The sequence below is a fragment of the Podarcis filfolensis genome (genome assembly GCF_964270895.1).
Source record: "Podarcis filfolensis genome assembly, chromosome: 2".
In the NCBI taxonomy this organism is placed as follows: Eukaryota; Metazoa; Chordata; class Lepidosauria; order Squamata; family Lacertidae; genus Podarcis; species Podarcis filfolensis.
In genome coordinates, this window is record NC_139605.1 from 100,425,217 (window position 1) to 100,444,248 (window position 19,032).

Here is a 19,032-nt window from a genome sequence, read left to right on the forward strand (position 1 = left end):
GGGTTTTTGGCACCAATAATAAGGCTCTACAGCCGACCAGGGAGGCACTTGTCTGATGGCTCTCGAGTAACCCCCTGATATCCTTACATTTTCAATATGCTTCCTTCCTTCCTTTCTCAGACATCCAGATGAATGCTTCATGCACAGTCTGAAAGAGGCTCCTGCCCACAAAGGTTCGTGCCACAATGATTTTGCTAGCTGCTGGGGAGCCAAAGGATTCACCTCTCCTTCCTCTCCACCCTACCCAACCCTGCAGTTGTTGCTGGTCTTTAAAAGCACCAATTGCCCACAATTCCAAAGAAATAATTGGTCTCGTAGTGTTAAATATGCAAGGTTGAGATAAAGTCTTTCCCAACAGATGCTTAGCGACTGTTCCATGAAAATGCTGGAGCCCAGCCAGCAATGCCACCCTTTTCACAATACAGCCAGCTGGGTTCTCCTCCTTTCCCCAGGGCAATTAGCTTCATGTGGGAGGTACATGCTGTCAGCCGAGATGATGGGAGCAAAAGATAGAAAGAATCTCTCCCACCCACCACCCCCATAAATCCTCCTATATCTTCGCACTGGGATAATCATATATGTAACCAAGAGCTGCTACACACAGTACTGAAATTTAGCATCACCTCAGTGCAGTAAAGAAATATTCATCTTGCATGGAATACAGATCAGGAAAACCATTGGGTTTAGTGGCAGGGAAGCAGTTGCTGCTAACCAAAGTTTAATGTAAATAATAATAATAATAATAATAATAATAATAATAATAATAATATACCCTGTCCATCTGGCTGGGTTTCCCCAACCACTCTGGGTGGCTCACAACAGAGGACTTGGAGGTGAGTCTCTGCCTGTTTGTTTTTTAAGTTTTAATTAATAAACAGGAAAAAGGGGAGATAAATTAATAAAAATTAATAAAAATCGCAATAAAGCAAAATTAATTCAAAAACAAACAAAACCCATTACCTGCAATAACATTATTCCATCAATCCTACTTAAACATATAAATTAATATAGGCAGTCCAAACAGGTATCTAAATGAAACTGATTATTCTATGCTGTGTGTTCAAAAGTAGAATTGGCAAAGAGAACTTCAAACTACTCAAGTATGAAGTAGAGGTTTGGCCATCCAACCAAGGGTCACCTTGTACAACCCTCTGCAATACAGGAATCTCAACACGTTTGAAACCATTCCGGACCCTGCTTAGCTCTGCAAACGTGCTAGCAGGTTTATTACTGTGCCACTTGTTTTAAGACTCTTCGCCACCGTAAACACTCACAGAAAACCTACTTTTGTTGTCCATCCATTAGTCCCTCATACTACAGGAGTGCTCCAAAATCCACAAATAGCAAGTATTTCTCAGAAACAAAGTAGATATAAACATTTCTGAGCAGAAAGAAAATACCACAGGACTTTCCCCCACATTAGATACAAACGTCACATGTAACTTGGCCCCAAGTTTCCAACACACTGTGTGTACTAGGATTTCAGCAACCCCAATTTGACACAGACAAACTCTGAGTTTCACAGTAAGACTTAAAACGCATCCTAGAATTGCACCAAACGCTTAGAGAGGAAGGCATTTCATTTCTGGGGAAAGGCACCCGATTCCACTGGATAGTTCACCAGAACAATCCATTATCAGAGCACCACGCTCTCGTCTGCATACTTGTTGATGCAAAAAATACTCAAGAATGCTTTGTTCCAGTGAAACACTAGGCATGAGCTTTTCACACACAAATACCTTGGTTGCCATTTTACATTTTTGCTCTACCTCTCAATAGCTATCTTCCCAGCTATCAAAGACCTGTTACGATCACTAGATCATAACATGTCACTCATCATCTGCTTTATTGAGGCTCGGATTCTGTAATTATGGCTGGCAGACTGTAATAGATGTACTACTACTGCTAAGTAAGCAACAACAGCTGCCAATCTTTTCGTTGAGTAACAACTCCAAAATATATAGCTTACGAACACCATACAGTATCCGTGACACACCAGCACTGATACACCTTTTCTAAACTTCAGCATAAGGAGGCAGCGGAGAATGAAAGCGTTTAGCCTCAAGGCTTCGCATAAGTGGTCAGATTATGACAGGGTTCTGGGCTAACTCCTTAGAAACAGCCTGCAGAAGACTGAAATGTCACAGCAATTAATGACATTAGTAATAACTTTTGTGGTGCACGGAAAGACATTTCCGTGGCCAAAGGGGCTTACATAATACCAATTAATAAGGAAATCACACCCAAGGAACTCATTTACAACTACTAATAAAAGCCCAATTATCACTATTATTCCAGTGGATTTACCCTTGCAATCCCAAAGAGATTTATGTCCACTGTTGAAAGCAACAACAAGAAGGATCTAGTGGTCCTTATTTACTCTAAGTATTGTTATTATTTGGGGACTTGGGGTCCAAAAAGCTGGGATCAGGGATGTTGTTGTTTAGTCGTGTCTGACTCTTCGAGACCCCATGGACCAGAGCACACCAGGCACTCCTGTCTTCCACTGCCTCCCGCAGTTTGGTCAAACTCATGTTCGTAGCTTCGAGAACACTGTCCAACCATTTTGTCCTCTGTCGTCCCCTTCTCCTTGTACCCTCCATCTTTCCCAACATCAGGGTCTTTTCCAGGGAGTCTTCTCTTCTCATGAGGTGGCCAAATATTGGAGCCTCAGCTTCAGGATCTGTCCTTCCAGTGAGAACTCAAGGCTAATTTCCTTCAGAATGGATAGGTTTGATCTTCTTGCAGTCCATGGGACTTCTCAAGTGTCTTCTCCAGCATCATAATTCTTTTTTTTTTTTTAATGATATTTATTAGAATTTTCAAGATGTTACAAAATAAAGTATAGACAAAAACAAATGCAAATTCAAGCCAAAAAAAGAGAAAAAAAGAGAAAAATAATACAACAATACATCAGAAACAATTAAAAACATTTAAAAAACAAATTCATTATTTCCAAATCCTCAACTGTCATTACCTTCTTCCTTAGACCTCCTCCTCCTCCCTTTCTTTGTATCCTAGTTGTTAATTATCCCAGCAAATCCTTTCCATATTTCATAATATTCTGTCATTACATTACCCTAATCTGTTTTAATCTTATCTTTCTATAATAAGATAAATCTTAAAGCTTAAAACTTAAATCTTGTCCTTACCAGCTTCTCATAACCATAACATTCTTTCATAATTCTTTAAACATTTTTGCTAAAGCCAAGTAATTTCATTCCAACATTTTCCTAATGTTCATCAATTTTATAAAACAGTTCTATTGGTAGAGAAAAAAAATACAAACAAGTCCAATCTTCATCCAACGTCCCTTCCTCCTGGTTCTGGGTTTTGTCAGTCCTTATTATCATGTCGATCTAGCTCATTAACCTGGCAACCTTATATCCGAGGCCCTCAAGTCTCTTCCATGTCCCTTCCGCAGCTCTTCTTCATATTTGTAGCTGTATTTTCCCTTGTCTCCTGTTCGTGGTAGCTCCAGCTTGGCAATATTTTTAACCCTTCTCGACAGATCAGCCCCTTTTCCATATTCAACACTAAATTCCATTTGGTATTTAACAGCATGTTTCAAAAACCCTCCAAGATTAGGAGCCCCCACAATCCCAAACATCTCACGGCCCATTGCCACATTTGAAAAGTCCAGACATTTCAGCATAAGGGGGTCAATCCAGCCCCCCATTCCCAAGCCAAACCAAACTTTTTCTTTCCAAATGTGGCTTTTTCCAAGTTCATTTGTCAAGTCCGAAAGTTCATATTCCTGTTGGGCCTGTTCTGTCAAGACACACTCCTGATTTAATTCTTGAGTGGGCTCCACATATTTTCCCACTGCCTGTTCAAAGTTTCCCACTGCCTGTTCCAAATTTCTAGCCGAGGTCGCCATCCAATTCACCTTTTCGTGTAATTGTTCCAGTAGGGCATTTGTTTTATAAAAGACACACAACAAGGTTTCTGAATACATTGTCCTGCAAGGTCAGATGTCTGTTCCCACGATTGTAATCTATAACAGCTGCCGACTCCCTGGAGTTGGTTACAGTTTCACAGTCTCCCTCTAGGGGGAAAACTTCTATTTGTTCTTGCAACAGAGTTTCCCCTTTTAAGATACTTTGTCAATATTTATTCCTTTCAAAAGCGAAGAGGAACATTGGAATCACTATGTTTCTCTTCTTTTCACTATCTGTCAAAAACACTTATTTCTGGTCAGTGAACTTCAAACGTCGGTCCTGACACCCCCGCTCCAGTATCAGGACAGAGGAAAGTTACTTTGCTTTAAATTCACTTTAAACAGTCTAAAAATGATCCTCCCCCTTCTCCTGCTGTCAAACGGGGGTTCCACAATTATAAATGATGAAATCCAGTCCTTTAGAGACGATTTTCTTAGCTCTAGTTTATATTGTCTTTGCTTTATTCTGTTTACAAAAGAACGGAAGGCTGACTTCCTGTTTAGACCTTCCCGTTCCGTACCAAATTAAAGTAGGTATTTTAAAATCCAATTCTTTTCTGCTCGCTATTCCTTATTTGATGTCCAATTGTTCAAAATCTAAGTACTCACGGGTGCTTATTTTAAAGTCCAGATTGTCCCAGGAAAAAGGAAGCGCTCTCCGGCAACGGCTATGCGGCTTCGCTCCACGGAAATAGCCGTTGACCCTCAGCACCGCGCCACTTCCCCCTCTTCACTTCGGAGCCCGTTAGTGGCTTCCTTAGCGAGTTGGGGGGGCGCTAAAGGTGCCCACCGAGTCCCATGTTCACAGGCTTCATCCGCCTGTGATTTTTGGAAGGGTCCCCGCTTCGCCGTAGCGGAAAAGACCCGTTTCCCGCAGAGCTCTTCCCTCCAGTTCAGAGGGAGTCCGCCATTGCCGGTGGCGCCACCCCGGAAGTCCCTCTCCAGCATCATAATTCAAAGGCATCAATTCTTTGGCGATCAGCCTTCTTTATGGTCCAGCTCTCACTTCCATACATCACTACTGGGGAAACCATAGTTTTAACTATACGGACCTTTGTCAGCAGGGATCAGAGATAGAAGGTCCTAAAATCGGAAAAGCCCACTCCCAATGGCAATAGCCAGAGGCACCGTCAAGAGCATCAAGAGCATCATCTAAGCCAGGTACACAGTGGATGGTAAGCAAAGGTGATGTGCAGACAGGAGCCGAGAGCAGGGAAGTAGATAAGATGCATGCAACATAAAGAGGTCAGCAGCAGCTTGCTCCTGCCCGGATGACTTAATATCCAGAGCAGAAGGTGGTGAAATCGTATTGGTTCCCTAGGCTCCTGGGTTCAAATCCATACACAGCCAGGAAATACACACCAGTTGGCCTTGGGCAAATAATGGTCTCAGTTCACAGAGTTGTTTTGAGGATTCTGTCCTGAGCCCGCGAGATAAGCCAGGGAAAGAGCATAAATAACAAGAATTGATGTGAGCATGTTTCTACCAGCAGGTCGAGGCCAGATTACAATCCCAAAGCAAAGATCCTGGGGTTATATAATAATAATAATAATAAAAAAATTTTATACCCCACCCTCCCCAGCCAAGACAGGGCTCAGGGCAGCTAACACCAGGTATAAAACAATTGATTAAAATACAGCTTAAAAACAAGATTAAAATGCAGTCTCATTTCAGTAGAAACTCAAATCAAAAACTTTTTGGGGATGAAAACGTCAAATCTTCACCAAGGCCAACTATCCAGATGATTGATGCTCCAGGTTAGCCAATAGAGCTCAGCAGCCTGCAGCAGGCTCTTCTGGATTGGGCCGAGCTCTTGCCGATGGCTCTAAGAGGGAAGAGCAAAATGTTCCCCCTCGTTCCTCTTTTGGCTGGGTTTCTACATTTCTCATCTTTCTGGCAGGCAGAAATCCAGCAGGTGGGAAAGATTTCCTTGCCATATTGTTCTTGGATGGCTTGCAGAGACTGACTGATTCATTTGGTCATTGCAATGGATTGCTTTGAACTCATTTCTGCACCAGGTAAAAGTAAATTTTACACCCACAAATTCCCCTCTATTTTGCCTGACCTGTCCCATATTTTGCCCAAACAAAAGTGGCAACCCGAACCTGTACCCTCCCCTCCTTTGCTGCCAAGCGCAATGCCCCCTTTGCCCCATCTCTTTCTTCTCTCTCTTGAAGGCACTCTGCAAAGCGTCGCCACCAACAGCAGGAAGCAAAATAGATCCCACAGCTCCTGTCGCCATTTGTGACTGCTTAGATGTTTGCCTATGAAAGCAAAGCTCTGTACCACTTTAGGAAAACAAGAGGGCATGCCTGCACTCTCCACATCTACACTTAAGATCCAGTAACCACAGTTTTCAGTGCTGAGGACCACATGCCAGGCTGTGGGTCACAGGCAAAAGGAGGAGGAGCAATAGATCGCATTTCTACCTCAGTTCAGTGAGATAAGAGTTTTACACTCACACACAGCCTTCTGGGGCGTTATCAGACTATTCCAGTCAGGCAAACACACTCAGTGATGGTGTAAATAACAACAACAACAGCAACAACAACACCAGTGGTGATGATGATGATGATGATGATGATGATGATGATGTATTTTGTGTTTTTATATTGTTATTTTATCTTGTGAGACCTGCGAGTATAGGGTGGTATATAAATTTCAACAACAACAACAATATTAATTAATAACAACAATAACAATAGCAACAATAATAATAATAAAAATTTTTCCTTCCAGTAGCACCTTAAAGACCAACTAAGTTAGTCTTAATGTTGTTGTTGAAATTTACATACTACCATATACCCGCAGGTCTCCAGACAAAATCACAATATAAAAACACAAAATACAAAATAAAAACAAAAGCAAAAGCAACCCAATCACCCCCTCCCAACACATTTTAAAGACACTGGATTATTTCATGTATTTTTAATTTTTTTGTTGGAAGCCGCCCAGAGTGGCTGGGGAAACCCAGACAGATGGGCAGGGTATAAATAATAAAGTGTTGTTGTTGTTGTTAGATGTTAATCAGTCAAAGGCCTGGATAAAGAGGAATGTTTTTGCCTGGTGCCTAAAGATGTATAATGAAGGCGCCCGGCAAAATTCCTTGGGGAGAGCATTCCACAGAAGGGGAGCCACTGCAGAGAAGGCCTGTTCTCGTGTTGCCACCCTCCGCACTTCTCGTAGAGGGAGTGGGGCACACGAAGAAGGGCCTCAGAAGAGATGATCTCAGGGTGCGGGTACTATCTTCCAGGACCATCTCAGCAGTCCTGACAACAGTACTGTAAGACAGACCCCACATTAAGAATCCTATCTTATGTATGGGGGAAGCTGAGGATGAGAGGCAGCAGTTTGCCAAAAGCAAAGTTAATGACAGAGGTGAGATCTGAACGGTCAGCTTCCCACTCACAGCTTGTTAACACATTTTGGCCAAGCTCATCCACAGAAATACCATGCAGGGTAACAATACAGAAGCAAGCATCCTTGACTCCTTAAAAGCAGTGTCCCCAGCAGGCCATCTGGATTAATGTGGGCGCTCTCTATAGGTTTTTGTCTGTGTGTGGTAAGCAGTTTTTGATTCATGATACCAATGCAGTTACCAATCACAACAAAAAGCATTGCATCACCTTACAGCAGCCGTTCTCTGCCTTGAGTCCCTAGATGTTGTTGGACTACAATTCCCATCATTCCTAGCCAGCATGGCCAGTGGACAAGGATGATAGGAGTTGTAGTTCAGTAGCATCTGAGGACCCAAGTTTGAGAAAGGCTGCCTTAGGGACAAACACATTTATTATGTCACAAGCTTTCACGGAACCAGTCAAGTTGATCAGAAACATGAAGTACTAGAGAGTTGGAAGCAATGAGGTCAGAAGGAAAAGAAGTTACGTAAGGTTATTACCAGGGAATAATTTTTACTCCTGTTCTCATGAGACAGGGATTTTGAAATCTTTATCTGAGTAAACATCTCAAAAGTTAACTTTTGGCCACTTTCAAACCCAGCGTTCTCCAGGAGGAAAACAACCCCTTGGAAGAACTCAGCTGTTGACTCAGTGGCCAGCATCTCTGAACCCCTTCACCGTAAACAGCCACATATATATTTTTTGTCCCCTCCCCCCAAAAAAGCCTTCTTCTTAATCCTTATCTGCTGACACTGCCACACTGAGAAAGGAGCTAAAGGGTGCAGAGAGTTGCATAAATCTGCGGGCGCTTAACAGAGTTTATTACTGGTTAACCTCCATTTTTGTTGTTCTGTTTATCCCTCTGGAAATGGCAGGTTCCTCCACTTCCCAGGAATGTATGTTCTCAGCAGTTCCGGTTCACGCCAGAGCAGTTCAGCTGTTCCCCACATGAAGCCTGTGCCAGTTTTGGGTTTGGCCATCAACGCCCCTCTCCAGGCGGATCTTGAAAATGATCCCAGAGGAACAGCAAGCACTGTTACGTTCGCTTACCTCAACATCACAGGACTCGTGGCATTTGCCGGGATCTTCCCTGCCCAGTAGGCAAACGTGGGAACCCGGTGACCCCCTTCCCAGGTCGTTTGCTTTGCTGAGCTCCCGCCTGCAAAATTTAAACAGAGAAAATGTATTTGCGGTGGCCTGTCTGCCAGGAGAGTTCCCAAAGAGCCAAGATCGCAAAACAAAAGCTAAATAGTTAAGAGACAGGGGGACAAGTTCTCTCCTTTTAAAAAATGAGACAAACAATCCAATAACGGGGATGTGAAATTGTGCTAGCCCAAAACAGTGCATAATATAAATGATACAGCAATCCTAATGATCTCATCCATTCCTTCCTCTACGATGCTTCAGTTTATTCAGCACTGGCAACAGCAGAATGCAAGGCCTATTCAAGGTTGAATCTGGGATATTTTTAGCTTTTTCAACATGCACAGGGTGGGGACGGGGGAGACACTCCTGAAGATTATAAATGTTTACAAGGTACTGGTGCAGCACATAGCATGCTAAGCTTGAGCTCCATCCCAGCTGGATTGGCCGAATTTGGGTTAAGTCATCATGGTCTCGCAGCCACAGTAACCTTCCTTCAGGACTAGCTGTGAATGCACACGAGGCAAAGACTTGGCATGGACAAAAAGTGTGATGTCAAATCATCTACATAAAAGCACAGTACAGTTGTACCTTGGAAGTCAAACGGAATCTGTTCCGGAAGTCCGTTCTGACTTCCAAAACGTTCAGAACCCAAAACGCAGCTTCTGATTGGCTGCAGGAAGTCCTGCAGCCAATCAGAAGCTGCGGAAGCCCTGTTGGATGTTCAGCTTCCAAAAATACTTCACACTCACTTCCGGGTTTGTGGCGTTCGGGAACCAAAATGTTTGAGAACTAAGCTGTTCAAAAACCAAGGAACGACTGATAGATGGGGGGTAGGGAATCAAGTGCAAATCCTGCTGTGGAGTCTGGAATCACTGCCGGGACGAGGGGCAAAGCAGGGAGGGAATGACAGCTGTGGCTGAGAGGAGGAAGCGAGGACAGGCTTGTTCGAGAGTGGGCTAGGACCGCTCTGCCTTAACACAAAGGAACATGGGAAGCTGCCTTAGACCAAGTCAAAAGTTCATCTGGTTTGCATTGTCCACCTTGGCGTGTCAGCGGCTTCCCCAAGATTTCAGGGAGAAGTTTCTCCCAGTCCTACTTTGAGACGATGGGGGCTGCATCTGGGACTTTCTGCATGCAAGGAAGATGCTCTAACACTGAGCTATGGCCTCTAACGCGTACACTTGAAGCAGCAGCGAAAACATGGCTTCAGAGACAGTGCACCTGACAAAGGGTCAGGATGAAGAGAGGTGGGTGGGAAGGCCAACCTCTGATCCAGGAGATGCAGGAGATCCATGACCCCCTCCACCTCTTTCCCCCTTTTCTTTCTGATATAACACTAATGTCTCAACAAATGAAACTGATCTGTAGAAAATGCAACTTGAAAAAAGAGACATTGCCCATACTTCTGTAAACCAAGAAATCGTTAATAAAAAATACATGGGGGTGGGAATGAATGGTGGAAGTAGGTAGAGCTGCCCCAAATGCAATCATGGTTGAGGCCCTGATCTCCACCTCACAAAACTGATAAGCTCTGGGGAAGGGAGGGAGTAGGTCAAATAGGATTAGAGCACTTTGAACTCAATTTTTCCCCTGGCCCCACCATCTAACACCCAGCCTCTATGTACAAGCTGGAAAACTACACCTTCCCGTACGATAGGAATTTTATGGCCTTAGATATATGGTAATGTTCATAAGTGTACAAACCAAGCACATACATAGATCAGCACAGGAAGACCGACCTGAAGCCATTTTGATTCCTAAACTGAGCAAATGTTTTCTCTGCAAGGTCAAAGTGGAAAAGCCTCCCCATTGTCTTTTTCTTCACAAATCCTGTCTTAAGGGTATGTCTGTGTTTGAATAGGGTGTGAGCCTGTGACATGGCCCAGGAACTAAGTATTTATCACTACAAAAGAATGGCCAGGCTCCCCAGGCAATCCAATCAAGTAACCTGCCAGACAGGAGATAAACAAGGACAAGAGAAAAACAACATTTAAATTTCTGTTTAGACCGCCTTTTCTGTGATATAGTTATGATGTATCTGAGGGGTGGTCTTAGGTTACACCCCTTCTGTGATGTATGTATGATGTTTCTGGGGGTGGTCTTGATCTAGAGGGTGGCAATTTCAAAAGTCTTTATAAGGCCTTGCACACTATTTTTCGGGGTCCTCCTCCTTTCCTGCGTGTGAGGGGAGCACCCTGTTGCAACAGATCAATAAAGATCAAGCTTACTAGCTGCTTTGCTTCTCAATATTCTCTGGTTGGCCTCTGTTATTTTCTCCTACCAATAGGGAACCTATGTATATGAGCTCTTGGATACCCCATAAGGGAAAAGGGCAATTTTTTGTTTACAACACCGGCCTAGGTTTGGATACGGCTGCCTAAAACCCTGGGAACACTCCTCACATTCAAGCTGAAGAAAGATAAAAGAGATGTTTGCTGCTTTCTGTTGTAGCTGCATTGGCTAATGGTTGTTTTTTTAATGGAAAGGCTCTGCTTTGCAAATAGGCTAAATGAAACAAACTCAATTCAAGTGACTTCCTCCCCCTCCCCTTCCAAAATCAAAAACAATGAGTGCTTGTTGACAAGCTCATTCACCTCCCTTCTTCCCCAAAGCACAGTGTCCGTAAACACAAAGGGTACAAATCGCACCGGCCCTAATAAGGTGCTTTTTCTGGACCAACTCTGTGCTGAAGTGCCCATCCACGCAAAATAACACAGGCCTGTGGCATTTATTTCAATAATCAAATGTTATGCAAGCATCCTGTTGCATTAAATTACAAAGGCCAAGGCTTCTGGGGGAAATCTGACGGAGGAGAGAAAACAGAATGTTTCCTTGTAAGGAAGAGGGGGTGGGGATGGACAAACCCAAATACACCCCCTGGAAAGGCCCAAAATGGAAAATTACCAGGGCATGGGATGTCACTTGATTTATTGCACGCATAACTTTTTGCCAGGGAACATATTGAGATGCTTTCTGGAGGACTTTAGGGCTTGTCTATAGCTCATGCAAACATTGTAAGACTCGCCCCCAAAGCTCAAGTTCAGTCCTGCTGTTGGCGAGTTTGCCGTTTTAGAGGGGTGGTTTTCAACCAATTCCGAACAGGGCTGCACTACTTCTGAAGAATGAGGTTCACAGGCTAGGGAAGGGGCCCTGGTGGTTTGGAGCAGAGCTTAGTGCACCTGCTGTGGCCACTTATGGATAGAGATCACCTGGCTATGTCTCTCATATTCTGGTAGCCTTCAGATTAGACCAGTGGCGTAGCGTGGGTTGTCAGCACCCGGGGCAAGGCAAGTAATTTGCGCCCCCTAACCCGTGGATTTGCGCCCCCTAACCCGTGGATTTGCCCTAACCCCAGATGTTGCGCCCGGTGCGGCCGGCCCCCCCTGCACCCCCCACGCTACGCCACTGGATTAGACCACTGCCACATGCAGTACATGCTGCTTCCTTTGAAGTCTGTGGTTAGTTCAAAATGCAGGTGGCGACACAGGTGCAGAAGACCAGGCGTTGGGATTATATTGATACCGCTGGTGTTGAAAACACTGGCTCCCAATCTGTTTCCAAGATCAAGTCAAAGTGGCTGGTTCACCACTTTGGCACCAGAGTACTAGCTGACCATCTTCGTCCATAGCTAATCACCATGGCTGTCCTCAGATATTTTCTCCTCTGCTTCCAAAGGAAAGACAGGTGATTATAACTCCCACCATCCTGGCCATTTGCCACACTGGCTGGGGCTGATGGGATTTGAAGCCCAAAACACCTTTCCTCAACTCTCTAGAATTTCAGCTTTTCCCAATTTTACCTGGAGGTGTTAGGGATTGAATCTTGAGCATGCCAAGCAAGTGTTCTACCACTCAGCTATAGTCCTTCCCATGGTTCTGGGAAGCAGGACAGGAAGACTACAGCCCTCTCCTGTTGTTGGTTCCAGACTTCCAGGTTTTCAGGATTTGTGCTTCCTTTGAATCTGGAGCTTCCATCTAGCCATTATGACTAACAACCATTAATAGCATAATCCGCCATTAATTTTTTTAATCTACTTCAAAGCCCTCTGAGCTGTTGGCTGTCACATCTTGTGGCAGCACATGCTATGCCCAATTTGAAAATGTTATTTATTTTATACTGTGTAAACAAGGAATAACTAATGTTGCCAGACTACAACTCCCATCATTCCTTGGCCACTGGACAGCATGGGGTGGGGCTGATGGGAACTGGGATCCAATAACATGCAGAGGACCACAGGTTCTTTACCCTTGTGATATAGTAAGATGCTGGGTTGAAATATGGCTCTTAGAGATGCGAACTGGTTAACTAATTTCCAGAAATAAATGAGAAGTTAAGTCGTATGGCCAGAGAGGAAGTTTTAGAAGTAGGGAAGGGATTTTAAATGAAGACAGCAAAGCCCTGGGACTGTGAGTCCTGTGGCAGCTTTTTATTGTAAACGTCAGACCATTCCTTTCTATATTTGGAAACGGACAGGAAACATATGTGGAAATAGCTGCTGCTTCTGCTCTCAAAGAGCAACTGGGGAAATATGACTTCACACACACACACACACACACACACACACACACACAGTGTACTAGAAGCAGGAATCAACTACTTCACAGTGTGGCCTCCTGCCTACCTCAACATAAATAACCCCACCAATGCAAAAGAGACACACAGATGCAGATCTGATCAGAGTGATCTTTACAATGAGAGAGATGTTTTCAAAGGGAGCCTCTTGGGGAACTTGGCACCTCTTAGAAAATAAACTGACGTTTCAGTGAAACCAAATACAGATCAATGGAACTAACAGGCAGAGTTACACCAAAGTGAACACCTTGGAGTCTCTGTATTCTGTCAGAGCATAAATTCCACCAATCAGACTTGGTCAGCACTGCAGGCTGCTAGTTTGTTTTGGGGCATTTTTGACGAGCTTACAGCACAGCTGTAACGATCCTAGTAAAAACCCCAGTTTCCCAAAGCTGCTGTCAGAGGGAAATCACTACTGTTACTAATTAGAGATTAGCAACTTCTGAAAAGAGATTTTTGGCCTATTAAGCAACACATTAAAAAACTTTTAAACAAATAAAGAAGGGCCAGATTTGTTGCACTTGCGAGAGCCAGCACAACAAGACCTGCTAGGATGGCAAGACTTTCATCCTCCTCTCATCCCCCATGCCTGTGCACTCTGCGTCCCTCTCTAATATTTTTGGGAAGGGCAGGAGAAACACCAGAACAGTGTATGGGGAAAGGAGAGGGGACATCACTCCAGTAAAGGTAAAGGGGCCCCTGACCATTAGGTCCAGTCGTGGACGACTCTGGGGTTGCGGCGCTCATCTCGCTTTATTGGCCGAGGAAGCTGGCGTACAGCTTCCAGGTCATGTGCCCATCATGACTAAGCCGCTTCTGGCGAACCAGAGCAGTGCACGGAAACGCCATTTCCCTTCCCACCGGAGTGGTACCTATTTATCTACTTGCACTTTGACGTGCTTTAGAACTGCTAGGTTGGCAGGAGCAGGGACCGAGCAACGGGAGCTCACCCTGTCGTGGGGATTCGAAGCGCCGATCTTCTGATCAGGAAGCCCTAGGCTCTGTGGTTTAACCCATAGCGCCACCCATGTCCCATCACTGCAGTAGACAAGCAGAAATGCTTATGCTGACCGAGTGATCTGCAAAGCACGACGCTGAATTCCAATTTGTAGGAATCCAATTTGTGTGTGCTCTCCTCTTCCAACCGGTCTCATAATTTCCAGAATAGGAACAACATGCCTACACTGATTCCCAGATGTTTCCAATATGGGTGACACAGTACAGAGGTATCTTGTATGTGCCTCATTCAGCACTGACTCATTGAAATCTCCTCCCCGGCAGAAAAGGCCATGGCACTGCATCGCTGTCATTTCAGGGCAAAGTAAGACTTGGATCCTATTCTCCTGATGAAATCAAAATGATGGCAGGAGATCGCTTTTCATCAGCATTTCTTACATATAACAAGGAGGTCCCAATATCTGCTCACTACACAGCATCAAAGGGGTAAGGAAAGAAGGAAGGAAACCAAGCTCCACAATGCATTAACAAACTTTGAGCCCATGAGAAAAATCAGGCCACTTCAAAATAATCCAGATCACAACTCCAGCGCTTTGCGGGGAATGAGAGACAGTCTGTCAGTATCTCTCCTAGTGAATTACAAACTGATAATAAACATCTTTGGGTATTATCTCTCTGTAAACATGTGGTGCTATTTTTAAGATAATCCCCGCTAAGAGGGCACTGCCCATCAAAATTTGAACTTTGGCTAGTACATCACATCAAAGTTAAAACTGGAAACACTGAAATTATTATCGAGTCCAAGGACTCCCTCTCAAGTGAGAACTATCCCCAGTAACCGCAGCGACAGTAAGAATACAAGAAAATTTCCTCTTCTATTAATCCACTGGCAAGCACTTGAAAAACTGTGTTCAATGTTATATGAGCAAATCTGAAAGTCCAAGACAGCTAAAACACGCATGTAAGTATAAGACACTTTCTGATGTTCCAGTTGGTTGTTTAGGGTGGAGGAGCTCTTCGTTTTGTTTGGCTTTGGGTGTGTACATTTTGCTATTTGAGCATCATCAGCAGACCCTCCAAGTGTCCCTATTTTCCAGAGACAGTCCTGAATTTACAGATGCCATCCCAGTTTCTGATTTGATCCCACAATGTCCCGCTTTTCCTTAGGACATCTCTATTTTCATCGGGGAAATGTTGGAGGGTATGGAGTTTTGCGACCCTAGAGCCAAGGACATGGGTAGGCAAACTAAGGCCCAGGGGCCAGATCTGGCCCAATCACCTTCTAAATCCGGCCTGCGGATGGTCCAGGAATCAGAGTGTTTTTACATGAGGAGAATGTGTCCTTTTATTTAAAATGCATCTCTGGATTATTTGTGGGGCATAGGAATTCATTCATTATTATTTTTTTTCAAAATATAGTCCAGCCCCCCACAAGGTTTGAGGGACTGGCCCATGGCTGAAAAACTTTGCTGATCCCTGGTCAAGGAGATAAATAACTATACACCCTTTAGAAGACATCTGAAGGCAGTCCTGTAAAGGGAAGTTTATAAATGTATAATGTTTTATTATGTTTTCATATTTGTCGGAAGCCTCCCAGAGTGGCTGGGGCAACCCAGCCAGATGATAATATCACCATCATCATCATCATCATCATCATCACTACTACTACTACTATTGAGTAAGGTAAAGGTAATGGGGCCCCTGACCATTAGGTCCAGTCATGACCGACTCGGGGGTTGCGGTGCTCATCTCTTTTTATTGGCTGAGGGAGCTGGCGTACAGCTTCCGGGTCATGTGGCCAGCATGACTAAGCCGCTTCTGGCGAACGAGAGCAGCACACGGAAACGGCGTTTACTTTCCCATTGGAGCGGTACCTATTTATCTACTTGCTCTTTGGCAAGCTTTCGAACTGCTAGGTTGGCAGGTAGGACGTCTGTATTTTCATCAGATAAATGTCGGAGGGCATGCACCAGTTTGTATTCTGTGAAATGGGTACTTTATTTTTCCAACCCCAAAATGCCCCAACCCCAAAATGTTGGGCCTCCCTGATCTAAGTCTTCCATGGCAAGGGTGCTACAACCAGTGAAGGAGGAAGAGGTCAGTGCTATTGGACTGAAACAGAGGATACATCTTAACTTCCCTTCCAGCTTTTTGCCTGAATTTTGATAAGGGAGCTTATAGAAAACAAGATCCTGATTTCTGCACACGTGCTGCGAAAGAGCCGAACAAGCCTTAGAAACGAATGAGTGCCAGCAGTTACCTCTTCTTGTTTGCCATCTCCCCGTGTAGGGACCGACACTGCCCGCATAGTCACACTTCTCAGCCCAAGGCCCGTTATCTCCTAGGAGGGAAAGAAAACTCCTTGTTGAAAACAGAACGGGGAAGTCCTTTTAATCCAAAACAAGGAGAACTAGCAAGAAAGTTAATAGAGCATGCTTCTGTTCCCCATCAAACCCCTTCAAATGAACCTTAATACGTTAAGAAAGCTACAGTGGTACCTCAGGTTACATACGCTTCAGGTTACAGACTCCGCTAACCCAGATATAGTGCTTCAGGTTAAGAACCTTGCTTCAGGATGAGAACAGAAATTGTGCTCTGGCGGCGCGGCGGCAGCAGGAGGCCCCATTAGCTAAAGTGGTGCTTCAGGTTAAGAACAGTTTCAGGTTAAGAACGGACCTCCGGAACGAATTAAGTACTTAACCCGAGGTACCACTGTACTTCCAAAGAACGATTATGGGCAGTACAAAAAGCTTCCTTTTAATATTGTTACCAATATAAAGACTTATACCGAGCTAAAAAATAATTTAAAAAGCAAGAGTCACAAGAACATTCAGGAAACACCAGAGTTCAAGGGAGGCTTTATTTGCAGGCAAATGGCTTGTTTATTTGCTTCTAAATGGGCTGGTACCCTGTCCTTTTTTTCAGCCAGAGCGCTTTACGGCACCTCTCAGGCGGGTACCATTGTGGGCCGGTGTCGTCCCCCACACTCCATGCCTTTACATACTTCCAAGAAGTTCAAAACAAACATTTAAGTCAAAACAGAAGCTGGCCTGCTTGTACGAGTCTACATTTTTTTGAGATCAATGACTCCACCTAGCTCCTAGCTGTTCCTAGCTGCCATTGGTCAAGCTACAGGGTGGGACCAATTTTGTATTTTCTTTTCTTTAATCCATCTCCCGTGTAGCGGCAGCGGGCCTCTGGATTCTTTATTAAAAGGTTACAAAGGATGCAGAACAATCAGAAAAATTGATAGTAAATAACTTATCAACTGAGAATTGTAAGATAACTAAAGGCACTAGATAAGGTTGTACGCTGTCACCTTTATATTAGTTTTAGAAGTTTTGGCACAAAGAATAAGAATAAGAATAAATTAAAGGAATAAGGGTGGGAAAGAGACAATACAAATTAAAAGCATTTGCATATTGTGTGGTGATATCGGTAGAAGAACCAACAGAGTTAATTCCGAAAGCATTAGAAGAGATCAATTTTTCTGGAGAAATAGCAGGTTTTAAAATTAATAAAGATAATACCAAGCTCCTGGTAAAGAACATGAATGATGATAGTAAAAATAAATTACAAAATATATCAGGGCTACAGATTGAAAAGAAGGTTAAGTATTTATTGTGTATGGTTAACAGCAAAGAATATAAATCTATATAAAGATAATTATTTGAAAGAAAACAGACTTTTTAGAAAGGAATGGAAGTGGTTTATTGAGTATTTACAAACTGTAAACAAATCAAGACATTGGCAGGATTACTGTAAAAACCTGCAGTTTTAAAAAAATATATGAGAATAGACGATTAAAAGAATAAGTTAAGGCAATTTAGAGTATGCAGGAAAGGATGAAAATAAATGCAAGGAACCGCAGAAAGAGGGGGAAGGGAGTAAAAAATGTTAAAACTTTGTTAAATAATTGTTGTAATGTATATAAATGAAAATTATATAAATATTAAAAAAAAATAAGGGATACAAAGGATGGCAATTTTGAACAAAAGGGTTAGTGTGGAAGAAACCCAGGAAAGATGCTTGCCAGAATGGATGGGTGCTATTGAAGTTAACAAGCATGTTAACTAATTATAGGTTGTTGTTGTTTTAATGAATTCAATGACACACATGCCACCCTATCAGTTAAGCTGCCTTGCGGCCTGAGAGAAACTGAGTAGAAGGTAGTGGTCAAGTCCTGTGATGGATGGTCCAGGAACCAGATGCCTGGTTGTAGGACAGGGACCAAGTGCTCCCTCAGTCATGTCAAGCTTTTCAAAAGAGCCAGGTCTGAGCATCAGTGAGGCCACTCAAAGGCATCTATCACACCCCAACCAGACACATAAAGCACATTTATACCATTTTGGCAGTCATAGCTTCCCCAAAACAATGCTGGGAACTGTAGTTTACGACCCACAGAGCTACAATTCCCATCACCTTTAGCATACTACAGTTCCCAGCATTCTGGGGTTTTTTTTGGTGGGGGGGCCATGATTGCTAAAGTACAGTGGTACTTAATTCGTTCCAGAGGTCCGTTCTTAACCTGAAACTTTTCTTAACCTGAAGCACCACTTTAGCTAATGGGGCCTCCTGCTGCTGCCGCGCTGCTGGAGCACGATTTCTGTTCTCATCCTGAAGCAAAGTTCTTAACCCGAGGTACTATTTCTGGATTAGCGGAGTCTGTAACCTGAAGTGTATGTAACCTGAAGCATATGTAACCTGAGGTACCACTGTAGTTAAGAGTGTTTTAAATGTATGCTGTGGATCCGACCTGAGTCACTCCTCTCTCCAGGAACCAGAAGAAACTCAAGACATAAGAGTACCATATATATATTTATTGAGGAAGAAAACCAACCTTCCAGTCTATGGGTTGCAAACATAAGGAAAGGAAACGAGTCAGGCTTGGATCTTAATGAGCCAAATGTGATCTCATTAAAAATGGATTTAGGGACTGGAAATTCCGTTTCAATTAAGTGGGGATTTGTGCTTTAATTTTTAGACGTGGATGACAAGGTTCGTCCTTTTGACTGAAAT

At 43.6% G+C, this 19,032-nt stretch overlaps 1 protein-coding gene across 17 annotated transcripts in view; it reads right to left on the minus strand.

The window, feature by feature from the left end:
• ARSG (arylsulfatase G) overlaps positions 1 to 19,032 on the minus strand; it is a 122,521-nt gene that overhangs the window by 40,404 nt on the left and 63,085 nt on the right. For all 17 annotated transcript variants that reach the window (XR_014544423.1, XR_014544424.1, XR_014544425.1 and 14 more), the window contains 2 exons: positions 16,274 to 16,354; positions 8,389 to 8,497 (listed from right to left, as the gene is read on the minus strand). Coding sequence is in view for 11 of the 17 variants with exons in the window: in XM_083598792.1 (XP_083454918.1) it covers positions 8,389 to 8,497; positions 16,274 to 16,354 (190 nt within the window). In the remaining 6 variants the exon portion in view is untranslated. The remainder of the gene's footprint in view (positions 1 to 8,388; positions 8,498 to 16,273; positions 16,355 to 19,032) is intronic.